The sequence below is a fragment of the Thermobia domestica genome, chromosome 3, assembly GCF_964235325.1.
Source record: "Thermobia domestica chromosome 3, izTheDome1.hap1.1, whole genome shotgun sequence".
Lineage (NCBI taxonomy): Eukaryota > Metazoa > Arthropoda > Insecta > Zygentoma > Lepismatidae > Thermobia > Thermobia domestica.
The window spans coordinates 171,111,282-171,137,317 of record NC_137456.1 but is presented as its reverse complement, the minus strand read 5'-3'; the positions used below and the strand labels follow the sequence as shown (position 1 = coordinate 171,137,317).

General features: G+C 34.9%; 1 protein-coding gene across 1 annotated transcript in view; it reads left to right on the top strand.

The window, feature by feature from the left end:
• Window positions 1–26,036, top strand: part of LOC145680864 (gastrin/cholecystokinin type B receptor-like) — a 709,364-nt gene that overhangs the window by 436,045 nt on the left and 247,283 nt on the right. Inside the window, exon 3 of the mRNA XM_081751997.1 lies at window positions 18,748–18,948. Coding sequence (XP_081608123.1) covers window positions 18,748–18,948 — 201 coding nt within the window. The remainder of the gene's footprint in view (window positions 1–18,747; window positions 18,949–26,036) is intronic.

The window sequence follows — 26,036 nt, the reverse complement described above, 5'->3', positions numbered from 1 at the left end:
TAAAATCTATATTCATAGCACAGTGGTGCAAATAAAGTTGAGCTCTTTGGCAATCTTTAGCATGGGAAGCGAATAAAGCCACCACATTGGAAAAGCAGCTAATGAATTCCTCTCCGAAAAAGATCACCCGCACATTTATTTTACAGGTGGTGGTTTATAGCTATACTTAAGTTTGACGAAATTGCTCCAGTGAGGCGAGACACTGAAGTCATTCGTAATAAGGGGGAAGGGACATGTAAAAGTAGTCAAATATGAACAATATTAGTATCGAAATCATAGTTTTCGTGATCGCAGATGAATAGTGACGCTGTCGATGTTGCTTAGGTAGAAGTTAAGCCTTGGTTGGCATGGAGGTCAGAGTGGGAGGGTGACAGGTAAAAAATAAATAAAATAAAATCAAAACATCCTATATTTGTGTCGAATATATATTTTTCGGTATCTCTGACATAAATAGTAATATTCCAGATGTGGTATATGACCAAGGTCGGCACCATTCGCATGTGGTTTCAGAGGAGAGAATCGGTGAAGATTTCAGAACAGTTCCTTTGACTTAAGTTTCAGTACACTGAGAGGGAAGAGTGGTAACACACAAATACTGGTGTCACATCCGGACCTATCAGAGGTATGATTTCTGGGGAACTGTCGTTGCTCCAAGGAGGCATTACCCCCTGATCAGTCCCTAACATTCTTACTGCTTTACAGGGGCGTAGGCAGGAATTTATTTCAGTGATCGAAAGCATTTTTAGGGGTAAATTGTGCACCCTCCAGGAGCCCATGTAGCATCGTACGTTTAACAGTACTTTTTCTGAGTCAAAACTTTGTCTCTCTCTCTCTCTCTCTCTCTCTCTCTCTCTCTCTCTATATATATATATATATATATATATATATATATATATATATATATATAACAGTAACAGGGGCGGTTGTAGACATTTCGTAACTGTAAGCAAATAATATTTAGGCGCCCCGCCTATATGATAATAAAAGAATTGAATGCTGTAATGGACAAACATTCTTCAGATAATTGTTACAATTACAAATTTCTTCAATATATAATAATTCAGTCTTCCAGTGAGTATTAAAGGAAGATGGCAAAATTAAACCTAATTAACTGTGGATGAATCATGACCAAAGTTCCAGTTTTAATAATTTATATCTTATTATTATTATTATTATTATTATTATTATTATTATTATTATTATTATTATTATTATTATTATTATTATTATTATTAAATAAGCACAGGAAACAACTAAAATGTATACCTAAGATGTATTTTGACAAATACAGTTGAAACATAAAAGTCGAAATAGAATAAAACTAATGAGCTTCAAGTCTAACATTATCACAGGTTTGATTTTGACAAAGAGATACGCTCTTACACTTCATTAAAAGCATATTTAAATAGTGTTTTCTAGTGATACAAATATGGTAATTAGCTTAATTTCTCGTTTTCTTTGTTACTGTAAAGTTCATGTTATAAAGACACTTTTCTGGCTTTCAATTTGGCAAAATCTCTTATTATTGCATCCATATCAATTTCATTCAGAATGTCATCTTCAATGGCCATCAAAGCTAGTCCATTTAATCGTTCTTGAGATATACTTGATTTCAAATAATTCTTTACTAATTTTAGTTAAACTAGTTCAATACACAACAAATGACAAAAGTGTGTCTTAATTTATATGTAATTTGTCTCCGATCAGTGGCAGAACTTTAAAATCATGTTTCTCCGCAAAAATTCTTTTCAGGGCCCCTTATGCCTATAGAACAATTCAATTCTTTCATGTTTCTTTCCAACATAGACGTTCGAAATCAGGCAGTAACACAATGTAAACACAAGTAATGATGCACCCATTGAGGTCCGAAGATTTTTTCGGAATAGCCTACAAAATGCAAATAATTTTGTGTATTTGCCCCCTGAAATTATGCTAATTGGGGGATTCAGACTCTCAGACTGCCTGTTCAGTGTTTCGTCCACACATATTTTAGGGGGCCACTCCCCCCGGGAGGAGATCAAAATAATACGTCTATAATATAATAATAAATAAAAGAGTACCAGCAGTGGCCCTACTAAGTGTGCCCCCCGGAAGATGTTTTCTGAATAGAAAACTGCACCTATTAGGGATGCGCACGATACAAGATTTGTGGCTGTCTCGTCTCAAAAATGTGCTGTAAAAGTGATGGCTCGACTCGAAAAATGTATATTTCTCTATTGGAAGAGCCGTGTCTGGGATATTGAATTATCTTGGCTTTTTCCATAATCCTAGTCTCCGAAAATTTTGCCATCTTTTCTTAGCTTTCAAATTACATTACAGTCTGGGATATTCAATTCTCTTGGCTTTTTCCATAATCCTAGTCTCCGAAAATTTTGCCATCTTTTCTTAGCTTTTAAATTTTCACTGTTTAGGTTACGGATACATCTATACTATGCATTTCTTGACTTTTGTTTTGTTTCGTTACACTCTTTTTATAAGTGTCCCGGTCTTCCGTTTTGCGCATTTTCTTGAATTTCCCAAACCGTGAATCGCGGATTGACATATAATCTCTTATTTCAGAGGTGATCCACGGTGCTGCTTTTTCTTTAGTATGGGAACATTGCGAACGGGTGCATGTTTGTCATATAAGCGAAGCAACATTTTATTAAATAAAAAAATTTTATCATCCAAATTTGGAATTAATAATATGTACATGCACGGCCGAGTGACTGCATCGCGCAATAAAGCTACGTGGTCCAGATTTTTCAAGTCTCTATACAATATAATCTTAGGTTTTATTATGTTCCAATGGACATAAATAATGAAAATTTCTATATTCACAAAAGTGAACCAAGAACAAAAAAAAAAAAAAAAAAAGCGATCCAGGTTTAAAATTAAAAAAGAAAACTCGCTTGACCTTGTTGTAAAAAGACTAATCAGCAAATGGTATTTCCAATAAATACTTCCAAGGTAACTATTTTAAAGAAAGAAAGGAAGACATAGTTTTATTTCGAAAAATAACTGCAAACATGTGGTTTTCCTTAAATCCGAAATAGTCTTCGGATTAGTATATAAACTGGCATTTTCGAGCAATTATCATCATTCTTCATTCGATGACCATCATTCGATCGACTTCGTTAGTCGTTAGTAACTGCCAACTTCCAGAATCTGCAAGGTGTCTCCGCTGGAGCCGACATCTGTTAAGGGACTCTATGGTTCGTGAGTATGCCTTGTGCCTGTTGTCTTTGCATGACAAGATGTCATACGGAAAGGACTGCATAAGCTCTTGAGAACACACGAGGGGCATCTAAGACAAATTATTTGATAAAGACTCCAACCATTATGCTATCCGATTTGATTTTGTGATGTAAATATCTTTTGCGTTATTTCTATTGTTTAATTTAGGTTATGGATATATTCATTCAATAAATGTATTTTTTTATATATTTGCTGCGTTGCTTCTTGAAAGATAGTTTATCCTCCCAAAGACTTTATTTCTCAATTATACAACGTGACACTTAAGCAACCGTCTCAGCATTCGGAACATGGAATATGAAATAAACAAAAGATAGTGCTTAGATATTCCTGGTGCAGCTAACTGGCCGTGTTGCATTAATTTGATGGGTTTTGATACTGCAGTGGGATCAAACCAGAACTTTTTAGTGTGATGTATAGAGTTAAGTGTTAAAACTAGACAGAATGAATAATTCGAAAATTTCTAATGCATCTTTTGTTTTCGCATCGCTGAAGTTTGCATTGATATCGCCTAAAACTATATCTTCATAGTCTAAAACGCGGATGGAAAGAGCTTCCTCAACCACTGACAGCAGGGGGCGCGGTGGCTCAGTGGTAGAGCGTTCAACTCCGGTGATTGGGGTCCCTGGTTCGATCCCAGCTTGCGCCGTGTGGACTTTGTGGTATACAAAATCCGTGTTCGTGGGTTTTCTCGGGGTTCTCCCGTTTCCTCCCACTTCCTTCATTTCACTATTTCACTCATTTCTCATAATCACCGTCTCCTTTAGCCTAATCGGCATATGCGTGGAACGTAAAACTCAAAGATTTCATTTTTCAATCACTGACAGCATACGAACACTAGGGTGTCTGTAAATGATGCAGATAGCTATTTTGTATTGTTTCATGCTGTTCACCTCAAACAGCAAATATTCAGGATTGTTGTTGCGTTCACGTGTAGAATTATTTAGGACTTTGAATTTTATATCATTTCTTACAGATGCACAAACACCTCCCCCGCCCGTTTGACAACGATCTGCATGAAACAGTTATAGCTAATGACTTGAAAGAGCGAAGAATTCATTCTTGGTTAGGTCGACTACCAAGGTGATTCGAGGGTACTGCTCCCAGGAGGCCATAAATTTCTTCTTACCTTTGGCTCAATTATGGATAGTCATGTCACATTTTTGTCGCGATATTTTGCTTCTCCATAAAATGTACCAATGGGAGTCGAGCACCATATCTCATGCTCATGGTCTCACACTAATTTGTGACAATGAGCATCATATTTGATGCTCAAGAACCTGAATATTTTAGTAATTTTTGATATCGAGCATGAGCATCATATATGGTGCTCATGGCCCCACAGAAAAATAAGGTGAGTACCACATATGATGTTCATGGCAGTCAACCTGTTAACCAAGATTTTTCTATGTTACCACGATACCAAAAAACTGAGATATTTTTAACAATTCGGGGTAATGATTGAGTACGCTTTAGCAATTAAGATGAATTACATGAAACCTTTGGGAAAGATATCAAGCTTGCTTTTTAACAATTTGTCCGTTGCATCTGAGTTGTGGGAGAGAGAATGCCTTTGAAGGTCACTGACCGCGTCTAAGTATTGAAAAGGGTCTTTTTCCAGTATTCTTTTCGAGAAAGAACAGAACTCCGCTGTTGAGTCATCAAGTGTTAGCATCTGAGAGAATATAGACATAGACTCCATTGCTATATTACTGGGTAAGAACTAAGCACGCAAAAATAAAAATAAGTGTTATTTTTGACATACCCATTCTCTGCCACTCTGTTTCAGCTTCCAATTCACTTTGCTTCGCATATTCCCGTTGGTTTGCTCTTGGTATTGTCGACGCGAAAAGTATTGTTTTATATTGAGAAGTAAACTATTGCTTCTTAGCACTGGAAGGGAATGCTACTCAAAGCTATATAACACTTCCTTTACATATATGCAGCAGTTGTGAATGTAAATCACATATGAATATGACGAATAAACTCACACACAAATGTAAAACAACGATCACGCACACGAACTTTCTCACAACACACATTACGAAAAGCGCAGATAAAAGCCTGAATACACACATATAAACGCTGACAACACATCAACTAAAGCACAATTTACGTGCAGCCATTGTTGGCTGCGTATGTTAGGATTAGGAATAGGAAGTAGATTTCTGGGCTTTCGATATCTTTGGCCATGTTAACCTGTCATGTATGAGGGATGACTTCCCTCGTCAATCGAACTAGGGAAAATTTGACAAGAAAAGGGAAAATTTTGTCAATCGAGGAAATTTTCTTAAGGAAACTTACGAACATTGCACACAACCGTAAGGGTTAAAGCTATCACAAACAAGGTTGGTCCGAAGACTACTCCCCGCCGTAATACAAAGCTTACGGATACGCCACCAAACCAATTATCGGTAAGAAAGTAGATGCAGTTACTCAATCGACATGCCGGCTCGCGTCTCCTTTCCACTTGAAGTCCGATTTTACAAATATGCCGCAACAGTAGTGACCAGCCCTATGACGAGCGACGATCAATGGCTCATGGAGTTGATTTTCTAAAAACAACTTATCTTCAAATTTTACGGAACATTTTTCTTCAAAAAATCAATAACATATCAAAAATAAATTTATTGGTTTGGATTTTTGATTCGGAATTTGAAAGTAGAAAGTCTATTGCGAAGTTGTCCTCAATTCAACCCAATTTTCTCAATATATTTTTATGTTTTATGTGTGTTTTTTATTTAAAACAACCAATAACAAGGGAAAAATAGAGAAGTGACTCTTGTTTTGAGTCGGAATTTGAAAGAAGATGAACTAGTGGGAAGAGGGCCACAAGTTCACTTAATTTTCTAGATATCTCTTTATATTTCTGGAACTTTTTGTTCAAAATAATCAATAACAAACGAGGAACAAATGACTTGTTTGGTTTCAAATAAAAAATTCCAAGTTTGGGCCATTCAGAATTTATCCTTCCACCAAGTTCATTATATATATATATATATATATATAGGTCGGTGTATACATACATACATACATACATACATACATATATATATATATATATATATATATATATATATATATATATATATATATATATATATAGTAGAAATAATCGATATTTAGTTCAAATACATCAACAACAAATAAATACAAGTGATCAGCTTGGACTTCTCATCCAAATTTGAAAGTAGGTAGCTAGTGTGAAGTTGCCCCCGTACTTTATTTTGTAAATGTATATATGTTTTTCGAAACAAACGTTTATTTTTCTACAAATCAATCAGTAACCACTGATTGACTTGAATTTTGAATCGAAATTTTAAACTGGAGATGATCCAACCTAACGTACTTAGAATAATTGAAAAGGAGAATGTAGTGAATATCTAAAGTATTTCCGAAGCGAAACAGTTTTGCAATTTCTGACGAAGTAGAAGGTTCCGAATATACTCGATCGGGTGCGCTATTTTGATCTGATTCGGTCTAGTTCGAGTTTTGCTTTGACATTATTATTATTATTATTATTATTATTATTATTATTATTATTATTATTATTATTATTATTATTATTATTATACATTATTATACATTCCGCGTGGTGTCTTTTAAAATATCTTGTCATTGAGTTTTGTAACATATTGTGTTCTTGCAGGAGAGCTTTGATGATCGTAAAGCAGGTTTCCTGTAACTAAGGCACTTGTCTTCAGAAGTCAGTAAGGTTAGAGGGTCAAAGTTAGTCTTAACTTGAGAAACTGAAACTCAAGGATGGGCTTTTTTTCAGGTCTAAATGAAGAAAATGTTCACAATCGTGTTAGTGTAAGTTGCATAAACTTTTCCTTCCACTCCCTTTCACACAGAATCTGTGATAAGACGACATCTATTGGTTTCTATATACACTAATCCAGAGAATGAAACAGAAACGTGTGCGGGTAGAGGTAGGCGGGAAGTTATATCAGTTTGCCGGACAACAGAAAGGATCTAAATTTAATCCGAGGAAGGAAGAGGCTTCTTGAAGAAAGAAGGTTCTCTTAGCAAATTGTGTGGAAGAATGGGGCAAATGTAAAGGGGAACTTCTGCTACTCTTAGAATTTATCCAGTAGAGGATTCTAGTGAACAACTAGTGAAATGGTCGACTTAAAGGCGAGCGTCGTTTCATGATGCCACAAAAAGGCTTTTGGGCTGCTCATATACGAAGATGGTTTGATAAGTAGCTTGGTTTGATAATAAGGAAAACAATTTGAGTTTAATTTTTGACATAGTATGTTCGAAGTTCAATGAACCTGCCCCAACGGTTCGTCAGTTTCGCAAGTCTTTGAAGGAGCTGAGTGTCTTCGATGCTTTCAATATCGTGTTTTCCATGAATGACCTTTTCATTTGATTCAAATATTTGTCCTTCCAAGGAAGTTTTAAGTTTGGGAAACATAGAAAGCAAAAGCAGTTCAGATTGCAGTTCAGCGAATTTTTGATAAGCGATACGTCTTTCTCTTTACTCTGAACTGAAATATTCATTATTCGTGGCACCCATCTTGCTCCAACTTTTATGCATGTGTAATTCATTATGCAAAATGAAGTAAACTTACTTATTTGAGATGCTTGTGGCTTTTGATAATTCGAGCAGATTCACTCGTCTGTCGGCTAAAATCAAATAATATATTTTATCGATGACTTCGAGTGCAATAGCTGATTTCGAGACTCGACAACCTTGTCCATTTCCAGTTGTTGTTCTGTCGCGGTTAAATTCATTTACTCAAAGCCGAACGGTTTTATAGGAGGGACGCAAGACACTCACTGTAGGTAGAACCCTCTCGTGATTTTTCTCGTTGTTATCTCTTCTAGGAAATGATATTTGAATTACTGTATGAATCAAATATTACCAATTTTTTATTACTTCAACTTACAGCACTCCTCTAAAGTAATTTCAAATAACAAATTACAGCCAGAATAATTTGAGACCATATCTATCCTAACTGATAAAACTATAACTAAATATACAGTTTATGTTAGCGCCATCTTTTAGCATGCGAAGCGGGTTATGTATGAAACCACGGTCGTAAATATGTAGTTTAAAAACTAGCTTTTATGTGGAAACTTCAATAGCAGTAGTCTACATTAGTCACTTCTGTTATACCATTAAGACTACTTGCTATGTCTCTCATTACTGTTTTTGATTTTCTTTCTTTTAAGGATTATGATATTGGCTATTGAATATTTTATTTATTTATTACTAAATTGACTAATTTGATTATTTAATTAACCATTATCCATTTCTGGTCATTAGAGGATTATGATAGGTAGAACTGGTGTAATATTTTTTCTAGTAGTCTTAAAATATAAAAGAGAAAAAAAGATATACAGTAGGGAGGAGCACATGTAACGGCTGTAATTGGTGCTTATACTGTTTATTGCTAAAGAAAATGCATTATTTTTTAATTTATTGTTACGTTTTCTTATTTGTTACACACACGTAAAGCGCATTAAGAATATTATTATAACGAAAGGAAAGTTGTTTGCACACTTCCGCTACCCATGTAGAAAATGTAACGGCTGAAACTACCTGTTACAAGCACTGTTATGCCTGTGATGCTTACTTCGTACGCACGCCCCGTTTCTGTGCTCAACATCAAAGCGAGGAGAAGAAAAATCCAATGGAATACCCTCTCTAGTGCAATCGCTACCTAATAATATTCTATGCAATCATGGTTTGTGTCGGGTTACTGCTGTGTTGTTCAAAGTATAAGGTAAACGCACCGGATTTCCACAGGTTAAGGACTTTTTAAAAATCAATCACCTATTGTGGTCATAATATTGGTCCGTGTTAGCCCATTTTTTTCTTGAACTGTACAGTCCCTACTAATATTAAAAGTCACTTAAAGGTTCAAATGTTAATGTTAGAAATTTTTATGAAACTGGAACTCACCAATGTAACCCGAATTAGACACACTTCACCTTTGTTTCGACAGTTGTGGTACCTGAATTCGACACCTTTAGTTATATCCATGTAAAACATCAAGTCGGGATTATTAGTCATAGTAATCTCTTCTCAGCTTCAAATAGTGTTTTATTCTTATGCAGAAATTATCAGACGGGCAAAAGAACACAACTTAAATATTCTGAACTGAGTAGTTACTTCCATGATCCTCAATTTGACATGCTGGAAGTTGATTTCGACATCCCATGTCGAACTGAGGTTACAGATATCGGAGAATTATGCAAGAAATAGTTTTCAGTTAAAATTATAGTTGCACTACTGAGCATGAATTCGACAACCTTTTCGAAATTCGGTTCACGTTAAATTAAAGGCTCGTATTTTCGACAATCCCCGTTCATGTTACATCACAACCTTTGTCCTCACAGAAGAAAACAAAACGCACTGACTGAAACTCCTTTACAACATTAAAGTACTATTTGCTTGAAGCAAACCTAACTTTAATAAAAGTCTTACGAAAATAATCTGCTGTCTTATGATTTCCTTAAGATTATGTGTTTTCTCTCGAAGAGTGAGTCACACACACAACAATGTACGTATTTTCTCCATGCGTATGACTCATCTACTGTAACCGCTCTTTTGGCACGAGAAAAGACATTCCCATAATATTGCCGCTTCTATGCACGATTGCAGGGATGACATCTTACGCTTATTTCACAACATTTAAGCACAGGAATGTCGAATTCGGGTACCTGTCGAATTCAGGTTCGTTAAGCAAATGGCAATAGAATTAGAATGAGATTCATATTTGTTCTGTACTGTGTAACAATTAATTATTTTTTTAAAGGAAATATGTTGTAGAGTCAGTATTTTCTATGATGAACTAACAAGAAGACTTAAGGCAGTGTCACTCACCGATCTGAATGAAACTTTGCAAACTCGTAAAGCATCAAATATATTCGACACGTTTTATTTCTTTTTTCTTTTCTTTCTTTCTTTTTCTTTTTCTTTTCTTTGTTTGTTTCGGCAATGGTGAAGATTTACGGGTGGAAACAATCCTTTGAACGTTAGGGGTGGTTTCATTGCATAGACAGAAAACAATCATTTAATATACAAGGAAACATACTGCCAGGAGTATTTTAGGATAGCTGATTCAGAATCTGACGTCAAAATTACAAAATTCAGAATGGCGGATCCAATATAGGGATTACAATTACCAAATGTCCTCCGGTTTGAAATTCTCTATAGTTAGCCAAGAACAATTTATAGTTGACAGAGATCAGTGCGAGGAGGTTGCAGACCCATTTGAAACCCTTTTCTGTACTTATTTTAATGGGATGCTTGATTAAAGTGGGTCTCTGCATCTCTCACTATTCGGGGTGCTTATGTATGGTGAGTCCTCTCGCCTCTTACTATTTCAGAACTTCATATATCCTGAATTGTTATAATTATGAATTTATTGAGAAAATGCTTCACAGTAGTGACATTTCGTTAAAAAAGATTGCGATGCATAAACATTGTTTACACTAAGCTCACCTTATTACAGCAATATCAGTGATAAATTGCAAAATGCAGCACAATCTTCTTTCAAATAACTGTTTTTCTATCACGCATATCTAATAAGATTTGCAAATCTGGGAGAAAAAACTGATTATGAATCAGTGTTTGTTAAATTTATGTTATAGTTGTAGAGGACAATATTAGTAAAATATCTCAATAAGTTTTTCCACGACCTAAAGACGAACATATGAAAAGGCTGAATCCTACCCGTTGTTAGTGCAGAATAGTTTCTATTTTGAGGTACTCTTTTGTTTGTAAAATAGGTTGAAATGTTGATGAATTGTAACCACTTCACGCATCTAATAAGAAAATGGACTTTACATTAGACATTGGTAGAAAAACCTCTTGAAATCATGATCTCACAAGACCTGATGTTAATTTTCCCGAATTTGATGCCTTGACAAGGCCATTTTCAGATTAAAAGAGGTTGTTTTGGACTATAGGGTCAAATGCTTCATTCTTTTCCTGCAAAATAATTAACAACGGTGAGAACACCATGTTTAAAAATTAAAGGATGTATGGTGTAGCTATGAGCCATAGATTTATTGCTTGTGCCACACTTTCTACTGTTTGTGCCCTGTAAACGTCATAGTGAGAGGTGCGGAGACTTACTTTAATCAAGATCCCGTTAAAACAAGTACATAAAGGGGTTTCAAATTGGTCTGCAATCTCCTCACACTAATCTCTATCAACTATAATTGTTCTTGGCTAACTACAGAGAATTTTGAAGACATTTTGTAATTGTAATCACTATATTAAATCCGCAATTTTGAATTTTGTAATTTTGACGCCAGATTCTGAATCACCTGCCCCCGTGGCAGTATGTCTTCTTCTATATTAAATGATTGTTTTCTGTCTATGCATTGAGACCACCCGTAACGTTCAATGGATGGTTTCCACCCGTAAATCTTCCCATTGCCGAAACAAAAAAGAAAAAAAATATTTGTCGATTATTTTTTGATGTTCTGCAAGTGTGCAAAGTTTCATTCAAATCGGTGAGTGACACTTCCGAAAGTCTCCTTGTAAGACAGACAATGAAGGAAAGAATTTAATCATTCTTTCACTGTAAATATGTTTTGGAGAGTTTATGTAAAAGCAAAGAAGCACTATGTAGAGTTAATTACAGTAATAAATGTGATATAATAAGCTGAGTAGGCCCACGGAACAACTACTTGCTCTGAATATGTAAGCCAGTATTACACTCGTCATTTCCAGAAATTTTGGTACAATTCTTTTAAATGGTTATGTATACACTGAAGCTGTAGATTATTGTTGGCTGTGTATTTCTATCTTCTTCGGGCTGGATCGGGACCAAGAATTAAGTGATATGATAAGCTTTTTGAATTAGCCAAACAGACGTGAAAATTCAAAGGGACATGTCACATGTGTAATTATTCTACTTATATTTGGCAACACTGGAATATATTTTTTGAGTAGTGTTTTGAAAACAAGTGTGAAAAAACACAATGAACAGTCATGGAGAACCAACAAATTGTAGGCTGCTTAACTGTTGTCACGCCTTTCTTAAGTTCACAAGAGCTTTCATTGAAAACGCAGCATGAAATTCAGGAGATCAACAATCGACGAACTATGTAGAACTACAATTGTGGCACAAAAGGATGAATTCTTACGAGTGAAATCGTCTTAATTTAGAGCCATTATCATTTTTAACAGAAATTTCAAGTGTCATTCAAAATAATCTCATTCATTCATTCCCCGCGTGTCGTAGTCGCTAGAGCTCTTATTTTTTCTGCGAGCGGTTTCGGGTTCGATTCCCGGTGAGAACACTCGGTTAAAAACTATAACAGCTTTTTCAGGCCAGCTATCTTAAGTGAGGATTTCCTGGGTTCCCTCTTTCACAGCAGGCAATTGACGGGTTGGCACCTAACATTTAAATCTCAGGCTGCTTCCTTCCTTCCCCAATCCTTTCTTCCTTCCCTTTCATCGGATAGTGTGCTCGCCAAGGAACGTCATCCCTCATATTTGTGACATGCTAAATAGCCTTAGATGCCAACAGCGAGAAATTTAATTCCTAATTCCCTAGTTAATTCACTTGCTAAAGTAATGCACAAAGAAACTGTAAAGGGAATATGATAATCATTATTTATTGCTATTATATTGGTGAGACGGTTGACATTTATAATCTGTCTGAACTCTCAAATGTATTGAGGTATATATTAATTATTGATAAGATCAATGAATGATTTATTCGATTTGACAATGTAGAGAGTAGTCGGATAGCTACTACAAGGAAACGAAAGAAGTTTTTGCCGTTTTAGAGGTCCAATTAACCATACGCTCACAGAGAGGACACTGTATGACACACGTGCTTACCAAACCCACCAACACACACACACAGCAGTCATAGCTCGTCCAGTTTGGAAGAGAAATGCAGGTATCGAAGCAGCTTGTTCGTGAATGTTAGTTGTGTAACTTTAAACTGGGTCTGTCAGCTGCCGCATCAACTCGCAGTACATGCCAAGCATTTGGGGCAAAACGCCGTGAGCGAACACACCGCGAGACATTTGTTCCGGATATTCCATTTGAGAGATGTTAGCCTTTCGGAAGAACCTCCCAGTGGACAACCACATGTATTGGATGACGAGGCCCTGAAAGTAGCCATTGAGGACACTGGTTTAACGTGTGATGAACTTGCAGAAAGATTTCATGTTTCCGATGAAACAATCAGACTGCATGTTCAAGGTATAGAGAAATCATGCAAGTTAAGCAAGTGAATATCCCACACATTGTCGGCAGTCAACAAAGAACAACGAGTGACAGCTTGTTTGTCTTACTCACTCGGTACCTGAACATATCCATCTTTGGTCGCTTCCTCACTGATGAAATGGGTCCTTTATGACTCTCCCAATCATACTAGACATTGGTGGTCGCCATTTGGCCCTGTTCCTGACACTTCAAGACCACCTCTACACAAACGGAAGTGTATGCTCTCTGTATGGTGGAATTGTCGACAAGTGGTGCATTACGAGCTCCTTCCACCTGGTCAGACCATTACTGCTGCCTTCTACTTTCAGCAGTTCCAAAAAATTCCAACATGCATTACGACAGAAGGAGACCTGCGGAACGTACTTACGGACTTCTTTGTATCCATGAACCTCGAGTTTTGTCACCAGGATATTGTGCAGTTGCAAAAACGTTGGCAAAAGATGTTGGATGCCTTCGAAACTTAAAAGTATGCAGTTTGACTGAGCATTTTTCTGCTACGTAACTGCATTTAAGTTTGAAAACAAATTTCTTAGTCAGATATACGATAGTTGTTCTGCCACAGTTTGGAAAACATAATAGTTTGAAAAAATGTGATAGACAAATAACCCTCGGCTCCCTTTGAGTCATGCTATGCTCATAAATTAAACTTAGTTCTGGAGTGTATAAGGAGTGGAAAACATTTCTCCAGTTAATCTCTGGCTTTGCATTTTTCCTAAATCTTTTGAGAGCTAATGCTCTGGAACAAATTACCAAACAACGTTCTATTATGCGGCCCATACAACAATGCATTATAATGACATACTCATTGAGCTTGTGCCTATATGTAAAACAGAATTTGAAGAAGTTTTTAAATCCATGCAGGGCAGCAGTAATGGGACTACTGGAATACTGTGGGATGGTAAATTTTGTCATATGTTTCAAGAATTTAGTTTCCATAGTTTTGCTCAACGTGTTTTCAAATATAGTCCATTTGAAAATACTGCAGACAAAAGTGGTTGACGTAGGCAATTACGTGAGGAAAAGAGAAAAATTTCGTAATGAACTGAGAAAATTTAGAGCTAAATCTGGTTCATTTTTGGATAAGAGTAAAGTAGAAGTAAGCGAATGTGACACCCATGAAAAAAGTAAAGGATTTTGATTGATAGAAAAAAGTCATACCGTGCATCGTTTAGTGAAATTGTAGAGGCTATCCCGCAACAATTAAGTAACACATTTGCAGAATTTAGTAAATTGGAGACCCCATATCTTCTAGATTACTAAACGTATACCCATTATCCAACCAACCATTCGAAATCGCCCTTGGATTATTTAAACACTCCGTATGGAGCACATTTTGATTTTTCGCGCCTGCGGACACACTTTTCAACATCTACGCCTGGGATTAATTCAGAAATCTAGATGTATATTCAAAATTATCCATATCACAATTCTAGTGATTTCTATGAAGCAGTAGCACAGCACCAAAGCTTACTAAGGGAATGTCAACCTACGGCAACCAGTGTTTCGGTAGAAGGATCGTTTTTCTCATTAATAATAACAATAATATCTTCGTAGCACATAATTTGTTTCATATCTATTGGAAGAATATTGCTAAAGACGACGAAATGAAACGTGCCATTCTAGGGTACACCTTCGTCATTAAGTTTTTTTCCCCTTTCAATTCACTCATCCGTTAGCGTCCTAGTTGGTGCTGTAATCACAGAAAGGAATAACATCCCACGTCATCTGAAGTTGATAACAAACAAAGTATCTCGAGAAGTACATTCGCAATTGCAAAATAACGGAATACATGTCCTACATTTTTAAATACTCTATTCAACCTTCCAAAAACAAAGTTGCCTTCCCTTTCCTAAGGGAAAGATGTAGATAAATTTGAAATTTCAATGGAGTCCTTCATTTTTATACCGCATTTGGATTCTCTGAAGTAGCATCTAATTGAAATACTATTCCTTTGTCTTCTTGGACGCGTTGTAATAGCCAAACATTGGATAATATCGTTCACCATTTGAGGCTGTCTCTATATAATAACCCAATGGACATGTTCCCTATAATCAAATGTTACCACTGAAACTTGCCTGCAATACCTTTCAAGACTCTGGCCCGCAACAGTATGAATTCGTTATCAAATCTACTGAATCTGCTAAATTGTAAGTAAGGTTTAGTAATGTTTAAAAAAAATATTAAAAAATGTAACAATTGCTTACTTCACTTTTTCTTGCAACATTCACCCACATTGAAACTTTTCCCGATATCTTCTACCAACTTGATGGCTATAAATCTATGCTTATACTGATGATCTTTCAAGTTATTATGTACACTCTTCATCTGCGAGTGGTCACTGAACAACTTCTGACACATCTCCATAGGAACTAAAAAGAAAAATAGAACCATTTCTTGTTCTTGTCACGTTCCTTTTGTCTCTTTCATCGAATCTTTTTCAACCCCACCAAAGTAAATGAAGCTAAAAGATCTGGTTTAGTCTTTTCTTCTAAAAAATAAAGTGTGTATTTACTTTTGATGGTAAATTCCGATTATCTGATTGAGCTAAGCTAGGTATTTATCTGAAAAGACGAGGTCGATATTGATGTTGCTTTGTCTTTCAACTTTTTTTTTTTATTTTTTCATATTCGAAATTACGTTTGATTGCTCAGATGCTTTGGGGTTGAACTCTGGGTTACGCCTTTCAGTGAAAAACACTCTAAGAACATGGTTTACTTTTATCTATTTTTAGGACTAGACTCAAGTTGAGAAATCGGAATCTACAGTATTTAGCTATACGCAGACCGGAGATTTGAAACTAGTTAATAAGGAAGTAGGGTATTAGTTCTCTGCCGCAATAAAGATGTAATCAGTTGAATAGTGGAACACAAAAGCAAATAAATTGTGCGTGTGGAATATATATCATAAGGATGGGAATGACATTCAACAACCAAACGTAGAGATTGTGTAGATGATAAGTGACGAGACAAACATGAAGTTGTTTGTTAGGAAGGATTACAAGGATTATTTAATTCTTGCCGGACCCCTGTGTTGCTTCATGAACCTCTAGGTGGTGCCAAACTCATCGTTCAAATTACATCACTGAAATAAAATTATTTCACTGGTTTTATCTGGACTCGAAGTCGGCACTCTCGGTTCTCTTTCATCTGGACTGCAAATGCTGCTTACTCCGTCTCTTACTCTGCTGCATCAAGCGGCTACTTCCGACCCCCTAAGGCTCGCTGATGACAGGACATCTTTCCAAATCCTAAAACCAAAGGAGGCAGAGGACTCCAACTCAGATTCTCTGTAAGTTGTCTGAGGAGATCTAAAGATTGCCTAGCGTAGGCGACGATGTCTGACCAGTGGACAGACAGTTTCAAAGTAATCTTTCAGAAGTCAAAATCCCATGATATCTATGACATATATTTAAATGACGATGCCGTAGGCGTAACAATTACGTGTTGTCAGTTGCTCCTCTCAAACTGACATACTTGTAATCCCGAACTATGACTATCGGCGAGAAATACTATCAGGCTGCCTTGGTTACAGGAAAAAATAATAACAAATTGACAAAATGATGATAAAAAGAGAAGAATGGAGTAGTTTATGGTGGCACGTGTCTGGCGTAATTTCTGAAGACTTTAATATATTTCAATCGAGTTACATAAACTTATATAACGTGAATTCTCTGAGCAAATGGGACGTCTTAAGTAACGAATGAAACATTTAAGTTTCCTGCTTTGCTGTCGCGGATAATATCCTGCAGTGTCATTTGTTCTATAACCGATGTCAATAGGTTTCTTCACACATGAATAACTATCTAAAATTTGTTTTTTCGTTTTTGTGAACTTGTTTACATCTTTTACAAAGTAACGGATTTCCTTACATCGGCTATTTATTTCCTTAGCCAACCTTCTGGACATTATGGGGTAAATGCATTTGTTGTTCCAATCTACTTATTTCTTCTGTTGAGAATTAAATCTGATCTTTATCTATATTTAGATATAATCTTCAGTTTTCGATTAACCTGTATTTATTTGTTTACAAATGTATGGAATTGTATATTTTGCTGGCTGGTACTGCACCGTTAGTCTAGTCAATCTACATATTTGAGTGAGTACGAAAGATACTGTGCGTAGTGACAAAAGATATTCATAGTCAACCATATACCAGATCAACGAAACGTACTTAATTTTCTGAGGCTGATATTCTCAGTAGTGACGACTTGATTTTAGGTTCAGATCTCTTTGGCTATCGCCTCGGACTGCGGAAAATTGAACTATCTTTTAAAAATCTTAAACATTGCACAACCCTTTATCAAAGTTGTTTTCTCTACAATCCTCTTCACTACCAACTAACTTGACGACGGAATCTAGATGAACCTCGACAATGCGGATATTTGGTGACAGCATAATAGATTGTGGAACTAAAGGGACAGTAAACTACAATATGCCTTGAGTATGCAAGACCCAGTTTCGATTCTCCATGGGGATTTATGTAGTTTTGATCCTATGTTAACATGTAACCCATGTCATGTAGATTCAATGCTAAAAAAAAAACATTAAATCTCAAACATTTTAATGAGGGTTAAAAAATTACTCATATAATGCAAAATATATTCATTGAAAATTTTACAGTATAGTTCGTTTATCAGTGTTTCATTTCACGTGTGAATTCTAAACTGGGAATTTCATATAAATATATTTCTGGTTTATAAAACTAAACAAAAATAATATTGGTTAATTCAATCTCGCCATTATCATATCTATAGAACCATTTATAAAAAATGTTCCGCATAGAAGATGGGGTGTCAATATGAAAAGATTATAAAAACACGACTGCTAAGCGTAGGTTAGGAGTCTAAGCAATTTTGTTATTGTATGCGATCTCAGAAGCACTGCATCATGAAATTTGACTCTTATAAAAATGTTAGTTTCTATTCCCCAACTATGAGTACGGGTTTGTTCGAAGGCATTGAGTTCGAAACAGAAAAAAAATATTATGTGACTTTATTTTCTAGGTAATAATAATTATATGTCTGTGATGAAAATGTATAGTATTATTTTTATTTTATTTTATGCTTGTAATGTACATTTGGAAGAAAATTCCAATCCAAAATAAATAGTGTTTTTGTATTCAAATGCCTTTACATGTAATGTTAAAGTGAGATAAGTTACAAGAACGCTTCGGAAGATGATTACGGTAAATATTCTATGAACCAATGAATGTAACAAAGCAAATACACGTAACCAGAGTAGACTAATGGCTGTTTTATTACTATTGGCAACAACGGTTTATGTATCTCTTTTTTTCTTTTTCAGCTGTGTCTGTGTCTGTGGGTGTTTGGACTTTAGTAGTGATTGCTCTCGAGAGATACTTCGCCATTTGCCGTCCTTTGAAGTCTCGACGATGGCAGACCCAATTTCACGCCTATAAAATGATTGTGGTCGTATGGCTCGGTAGTTTGTTGTGGAACGTCCCAATTTTAATTGTCTCTAGACTTCAGACTGTCGGAAAAACAAGTGAGTAAAAAACCAATTAAATATGTTACAGCATGTTACTGTTATCTGATCAACTTTCAAACTAGAGCAACTTGAGAAAATATTCTATATAAAAGTTTCAACTAAAGAGCATTTTTTATCTTTCCTTAGCTATTTACTTCGTTATTTTTGTTAATGTTCTTATTTTATAATGCCTAATAAGATTTAGTTTACTTCATTCAAGCCATGTTACAGGTATGTATTAAAGTGGATGGTAATTAGCTGTTGAATATATAAAACAAGATGTTACTGAATAAATTGATATGTGGATTTCGTACGTGCCTTTGACTTCAAAGACCCGAGTTTGTTTCCCGTGGTTCGGATCTCATATTGAAATGTACGTTCATGTCCCATATAGCCTCGATGCTGAAAGGAGCACAAAACTTAAATTTATATCTGAATAATTGAAATAGTTTCGAATTATGCGTTTATTCTTCTAGATTTTCGGGAATCAAATAATACTTATCTCACAGCATACTTTATAACTCAACTCTCTGTTTATCCACTGAATATGTATATTGCTGTAAATCTTGTCTAATAAGTTGTGCCGCAGTAACTATAATGCGTTTTTTTCTTTCGTCGGGTCTGCTTTATATCACATTATCACGTTCACAATATCAAGCATCGTTCAGAATATTAGCTCCTGCGTCTTTCAGAGTCACTATGCTACTCCTTGGAATATTTGTAATGATTTCGTGATCTCCAAAATAATCAAACAGTTTCATTTTCAGCTATTTCTCACTGTATGTCAAATCATCACCTCCAAATTTAACCATATTCTCCATTAACTGATCCGTAGAATATTGACAATCATTCTCAATTTTTGTGAACTGACACAGTTTCTCAAATGGTTACTGTATTTACCGACATTACTGGTCTTCCAACGTCTAGCAAGGACTCAGTCGATATTCGAAAGAATGGTGGAGGTAATGATCTAGGATTACAAAATGCCTTGTAACATTGTTGATAATATCGTCCGTCGGTTACAACATGATCGATGGTACTATTAACGCGTGACTGCACTTCCGTTCCCTACTTGTCTCCATGAACACTAGCCCACTTATTGACAGTTTCTTTTAACTGTAAGAGAGTTCTTTTTTTTTTTTTTTTAATCTTGCCATGGGACTTTCTTTTCTGCCTTTGTAACTGCTACTTCACCACAAAAGATACATTGTCGTTTAAATAGGAGTTTCCTTTCTGCCTCTCCATCTGCTACTTCAACACAAAAGATACGTTGTTTAAAGTTAAAGTGAGTAAACTCAGAACGAGTAGACGGTCCCAGCGTTATAATATCTATGTTATACTAGCACCGCACTTTATATCAGCAATTTTGTCGAATGTATTGTTGCGACACCCACTATGTAACGCCACAGATGTATACTGAGATAACTATTGGTGCAGGACATCACCTCTCTGCTCACTACCTTTAAGAAGAGTTAATAAATCTTTCTTTATTTCAACAGTCGGTGTATCTTTCGAGGGTTTACCACAAAGAAGACAGCAAGTCCCGATAGGCGTATTTGGAAATCACTTCTTGAAGAAAAGCCAATATCCATATTCAATCTTTAATTATTTCTTCGTACAATTTATAAAACAAAATTAAGAATTAATTAGAAAATAACAGTAAGTAGATGTACAAAGAGTCCAAATGCTATTTACAAAGGAGAATAAATATTGAGGTTTTGTAAAAAAAATGCATAACACTCGAGGAGTCCAGTTGATGCCTAAAGAGAAGAAATGAGCATAAATCAGTCACTATCAAAGAAAATGCACTAATAAATTACAGTATACAAATAGTCCAGTATAGAATAGATGAAATTGAGACCGGCCTTTGCTGTAAACGCAACAAGAGACAAGAAAAAAAAAACACAAAATTATGCTCTCCCATTAGTACGCTGACAGCCATGTTTGATTACCAGCTATATTGGAAGAAGCAAACGTGGGAGGGGCAGAGACTTTTAATATGTTGTTGTGCTTATCTTAAAGACTCAGTATGCAAATTTTCAGAAATTCAACAATTATGTCCCAGTTTGGCCTAAAATCATGCCAGCTATACTGAACTAGTAAGTGTTATTTGTAAGGTAAGTTTTCCATGATATATTACCACAGATAAAAAGTGAAACAATTTTCGCACAACACATTCATTATGCTTGCCAGCGAAGTAGTACAAAACAAGAAAACTGGCTAAAGCGTTTTGCCAACAAGACGTTCACAATTTCACACCTAAGTTAGCTATTAGACAAACAATACATTTTCTAGGTCTAAGACCCACTAACTTTTCCACACAACCTATATCTTACCACCGATCACAGTAGATAACTATAGTTTAGGAAGGGAAAGTCAGAGTCTCTCTGAATGTGTTAATAAGCTTTTACGATGTTTTCTCGGCCTTATTACATATTGAAAGTATTAATGACGTTAGGTAACGTAATATGAGAAATATGAAGATTGTTACAGTTATATATTGTATATATAAATTTCAGAATTTGTTAAGAAAACAGAACATGAGTTCAAAGCGAAAATTATATTCATTCCAATATGAGCAATAATACAGGGTGTCCGGAATGGGACTGACGGTTTTTGAAAGAGTATAGTTTTAATGTGGTCAGAGAAACAGAAGAAAGAGAAACATTCATATTGAAGGAAAACTCAAAGTTTTGTTCAGCAATTTTCCATACTTGAACAACTACCGGTGACGGCGCTAGTATCTCCGATAAACAGACATGCCGTCGGCAGTCCAAAAAGGCGCAATGCGTGTGGTGGTTTGCAGAGACAAAAAGTGTTGTTCAAGTTCAACGAAACTTTCGGGTTCACCACAAGGATCCTCCATCACGCAACAGTATCCAGGCATGGAAAGATCAATTATTCCTAAAAAACCGTATTAGGAATGCGATTGCTTCAGTAACACTTCAGATGTTATAGAATACGTGGAGAGAGATTGAGTTCAGGCTAGATATTCTAAGAGGTTCTACTATTAAAATTTGTATATCTTTGTGTGTTCGTCCTATACTCAATGACTTTCAAAAAAATATCAGTAGTATTGAAAACTTAGCATATTTTGTCCATGTTTTCTCTGAAACTCCCAATCATCTTTATTCTTGTTGGTTGGTTGGATTGCAGTAGCCAGCCCGAGGCTGTGTCATACGATGACGTAAAGTTCAAGATATAATCCGAACAACGAAATGAATTCAAATTTGTATCTTTCCCGCTGTGAATTAAACCCGCCAACCCGTGCACCAAAGTGTTGTGCTAACCACTAGATTAGCAGAGGCTTCTAGCTTGATGTTGAAATACGCTAATAATTGCAAATTCACAAACAACTTTTAAGTTTCCACAATCAAAAACATAATTCAATAATTTTCCATATTGAACATGGAATATGAAATTGTACATTGAGCATCAATAAAAAAATAACTGCAACGTTCGTATTATTCTTTGATTATCCTTAAACATACTGTACATTTACTTTGATAGTTACAATTGTCGCTATGGTTTACGATTACAATCAGCGACTAGGAAGAGGGTAAGACCACACATGTTGAGCGATTGTTCCCAAAATTAGCCGATTTGCATGTTATATGGGGATTTTGCGCAGATCTCCGAATCGAGCGACTGAATTGCTTCTACAGTTTAGTAGAGCTAGGGGAATCCAGCTTATTTTAGAACATATGTGACAATAACGTTATCGAAAATTAAAGGATTTTCATAAATCCAAATTAATTGAAGTAAAACGGATGAGTTTATACACACTTTGAGAAAATGTAGCAGCGCAAGGTCGTGTAAAAGTCCCGATGTTCATGAAAGAAGATATGTGTTTCCTTTGAATGAAAAGTATTGGATGGAGTTGAAATTAATTAGTAGAGATAAATTTCTCAAAAAAAAAGTACTTCTTTTTAGAGAGAGAAACATTCGCCAACCAAAGTAACTTTTTGAAAAAGAGATATTTGCTTGTTTGTAATATTTACAATACAAGTATTTCTATACAAGAATTCGAAGACACATTCAATCTTTGCACTTACTTACACATACAGTTCAATAGCTTCAAACTTTTTGTTTAGTATCTTGATCAATATTTAAAAAGAAAATTCATTTTTTTTTAAATTATAACCTACTTCAACTTTTATATTAAAAAAAAAAACTAGACTCGGTTAATGCATTACTTTAAAATCAAAAGAAAGAATTGACAAACACAGAAAACAGAATTTCAAATGTAGACGTTCATGCTAATTAGAAAGTTTTATACTTTCACAAATTTTAAATAGAGACTATGACTTCTATTTTGTGATTTAACGAGTGCAGGAGACGTCATTCGAACAAAATCAATCTTTAATATATCTTGAAAGCTTTTGCAGTCGTAGATAGAATGTTCAAGTTTCGTGAAGAGAAGACTGAAGAAAGGTAAAAATAAATGAAAAATGAGGGGAAAAGTAGGAACTTTTTAGAATTTTTTAAACAAAATATCATAAAATATTTCTTTCCGAAGGGGAAGATAATCAAATGTGAAAGTTAGTGCTTCATTGACAGCTTTGTGATTTTAAGTATAACAGTAAGACAGTAATAATAATAACAGTATATACAGTAAGTAATATAATATAATACATGTAATATAATGTATTACATGATATTATATATAATATATATAATATATATTATATAATAATATAATACAGTATGAGACAGTCATAATAACAGTAAAAAGAATCATTATGATTAAAATACTATCTTACTGTCTATCTCTATGCGAAGCATCGCACTGGCCTGCCTATGCGTTGAATGTAATTAATAATTTTATATTTAAATTACTTCCAGCGACAAATTTATTAACAGTTAATATTTAACATTAGGCTTTCTTTTATCTATATTCAAAAAAAAATTGATGTGCTAAACCTAGTTAACAAAATACAACTTTCGAAAAAACTCAGAACTGTAAATATTTATAGATATATATATTATACGAAATTCGAAAAATCTATATATATTGTAACAAAATATTTAAGAAATATTTGATGATGAATTCTTGCATCTTTCGAGGCACACCAACAGTACGCGACTCCACAATTATCGAAATTCGTCTTTTGTTTTCCTAATTTAGAGATCAATGAAAAGGTGTAGTTACAATTTCCCTGTTGACTTGTGAAATTTATACGTTCCTCCACTGTAATTAAGAGTACACTAACTATTGCGATTTTAGTGATCAATGAATACTTATGATATTTCATTATTAGAGGAAAGATGTTATTAATACTAATTCTACTTACACAGTTCGTAAACATTTGTTCCGTTTGATTCCAGTATTGTTTTAAGGTATTTCATAAGTGTATGAAACTTCTCTTATCTTGTCGTGCAATTCATGTAATACATTTTTCCAATATTACTAGTAGCTAAAATTATTTAATAACATAATTAACATAAAGCTAATTGACATATTGTTAGAATGATTCTGTCGGGTTACGTAGAAGAAAAGCAAGTATCTAACCCATATGGATATATGATGTTGTATCATCATGTAGTTGCCTGGAAGTATTATTAAATTATCCTTTCCTGTATTCCTTGGACTCATCAGTGTTGGATTATAACGCTTTGGTTTGGAATTACATTATAAAAATCTTTAACTTCTCTCGTCTTGAATTCAGGGTATAATAATACCTGTAAGGTGTAATAATAACAAGTGAGTCCTGTTTCACAGTGTACTGTAGACCTCTAAACCAAGCGAATTCAACACTCAAATTTGAATCAGTACATGTATTTGTACTGGTTACAACAGAGGAATAAGGTCAAAGATAGAATCTCTCCCTCGGAACTGAATTCATATTAAAAAGCATTCACTCTCTATCTCCAACTGGTCTCCCTCTACGGTGATTTACATTAAAATTGGAAGTGATAATATATTTAAATCTCTTCTGGTTGCAGTCAAATGAATAAAATCAGAGATGAAAAAGCAAATGAGTTTTGTATCACAGTGAAACTACGATTGACTTCTAAACTATGAGAATTCAATACCCAAATTTGAAATAGTATATCTAGTACTGGTTGCAATCGATCAATAAGATCAGAAAATAGAATCTGTCTCTCAGACGCTGAATCAAACAAACTGTTACTCGCTATGCTTTACTGTTTTTGTTCTATGGCAATGAATAATGTTAAAACTTTAAATCGTTAATTTGAAACACTTCCGGGTTGAGTAGATAGTTAAGATAAATAGTTAAGATAAGATAGTTAAGATAAATCTATTCTTGGGAAGCTGAATTTGTTGCAAAACACTGCATCTCCATATATCTTATCTTTTGGCTCTATAGAAATCAGTATTAAAATTGGAAGTAGTTGAAAATGTCAACCACTTCTGGTTTTGGTAAAATGTTGCAGGTTGTGAACGTATGTTCTCTTAACAACCTAAATCAATTGAAAAAACGCTTGTCATCAACTAGTACCAATTTGTTTTGTGGTGATAAATGTTGAAACCGGAAATGGTTACATTGAACCACTTCCAGTTTGAATATAGCGTTAATAAAGACTATGGAACATATTCTTGGGACAATGAATCAATTGCGTAAAGCCGCATCTCAATATCTGTCTTTTTGCTATATACAAATCAATATTGAAAAGAGAAATGCTAGTAAATTTAAAACCACTTGCTGTTTCCATAGATCGTTGTGGGTGGTGATGGTACGTTGTTCTCATTTATTCCTGTTATATTTCATAGCAATGGAGATTAAAACTGGAAATGGTTGATTTCTACCACTTCAGGTTTGAACATAGGTTTAACGGAGGAGATGGAAGTACTAAAGCCAGCTTGTAACTACCTATTGCACTTTCTCTCTTATGGTGATTAATGTTAAAAACGGAAATAATTTATTTCTACCAATTCCGGTTTGAATGTAGGGTTAACTTAGGAGGTCGTACATAATCCTGTATCACTTAGTCAGTTGAAAGGAACACTTCCCGATATCTCTTACCATTTATGCACTTTGAAATCAACACTGAAAACGGAAATACTAGTAAATTTAGGCCACTTTTAGTTTCCATAGAACGTTATGGTATGTTGCCATCATCTACTACTGTTATGTTCCATC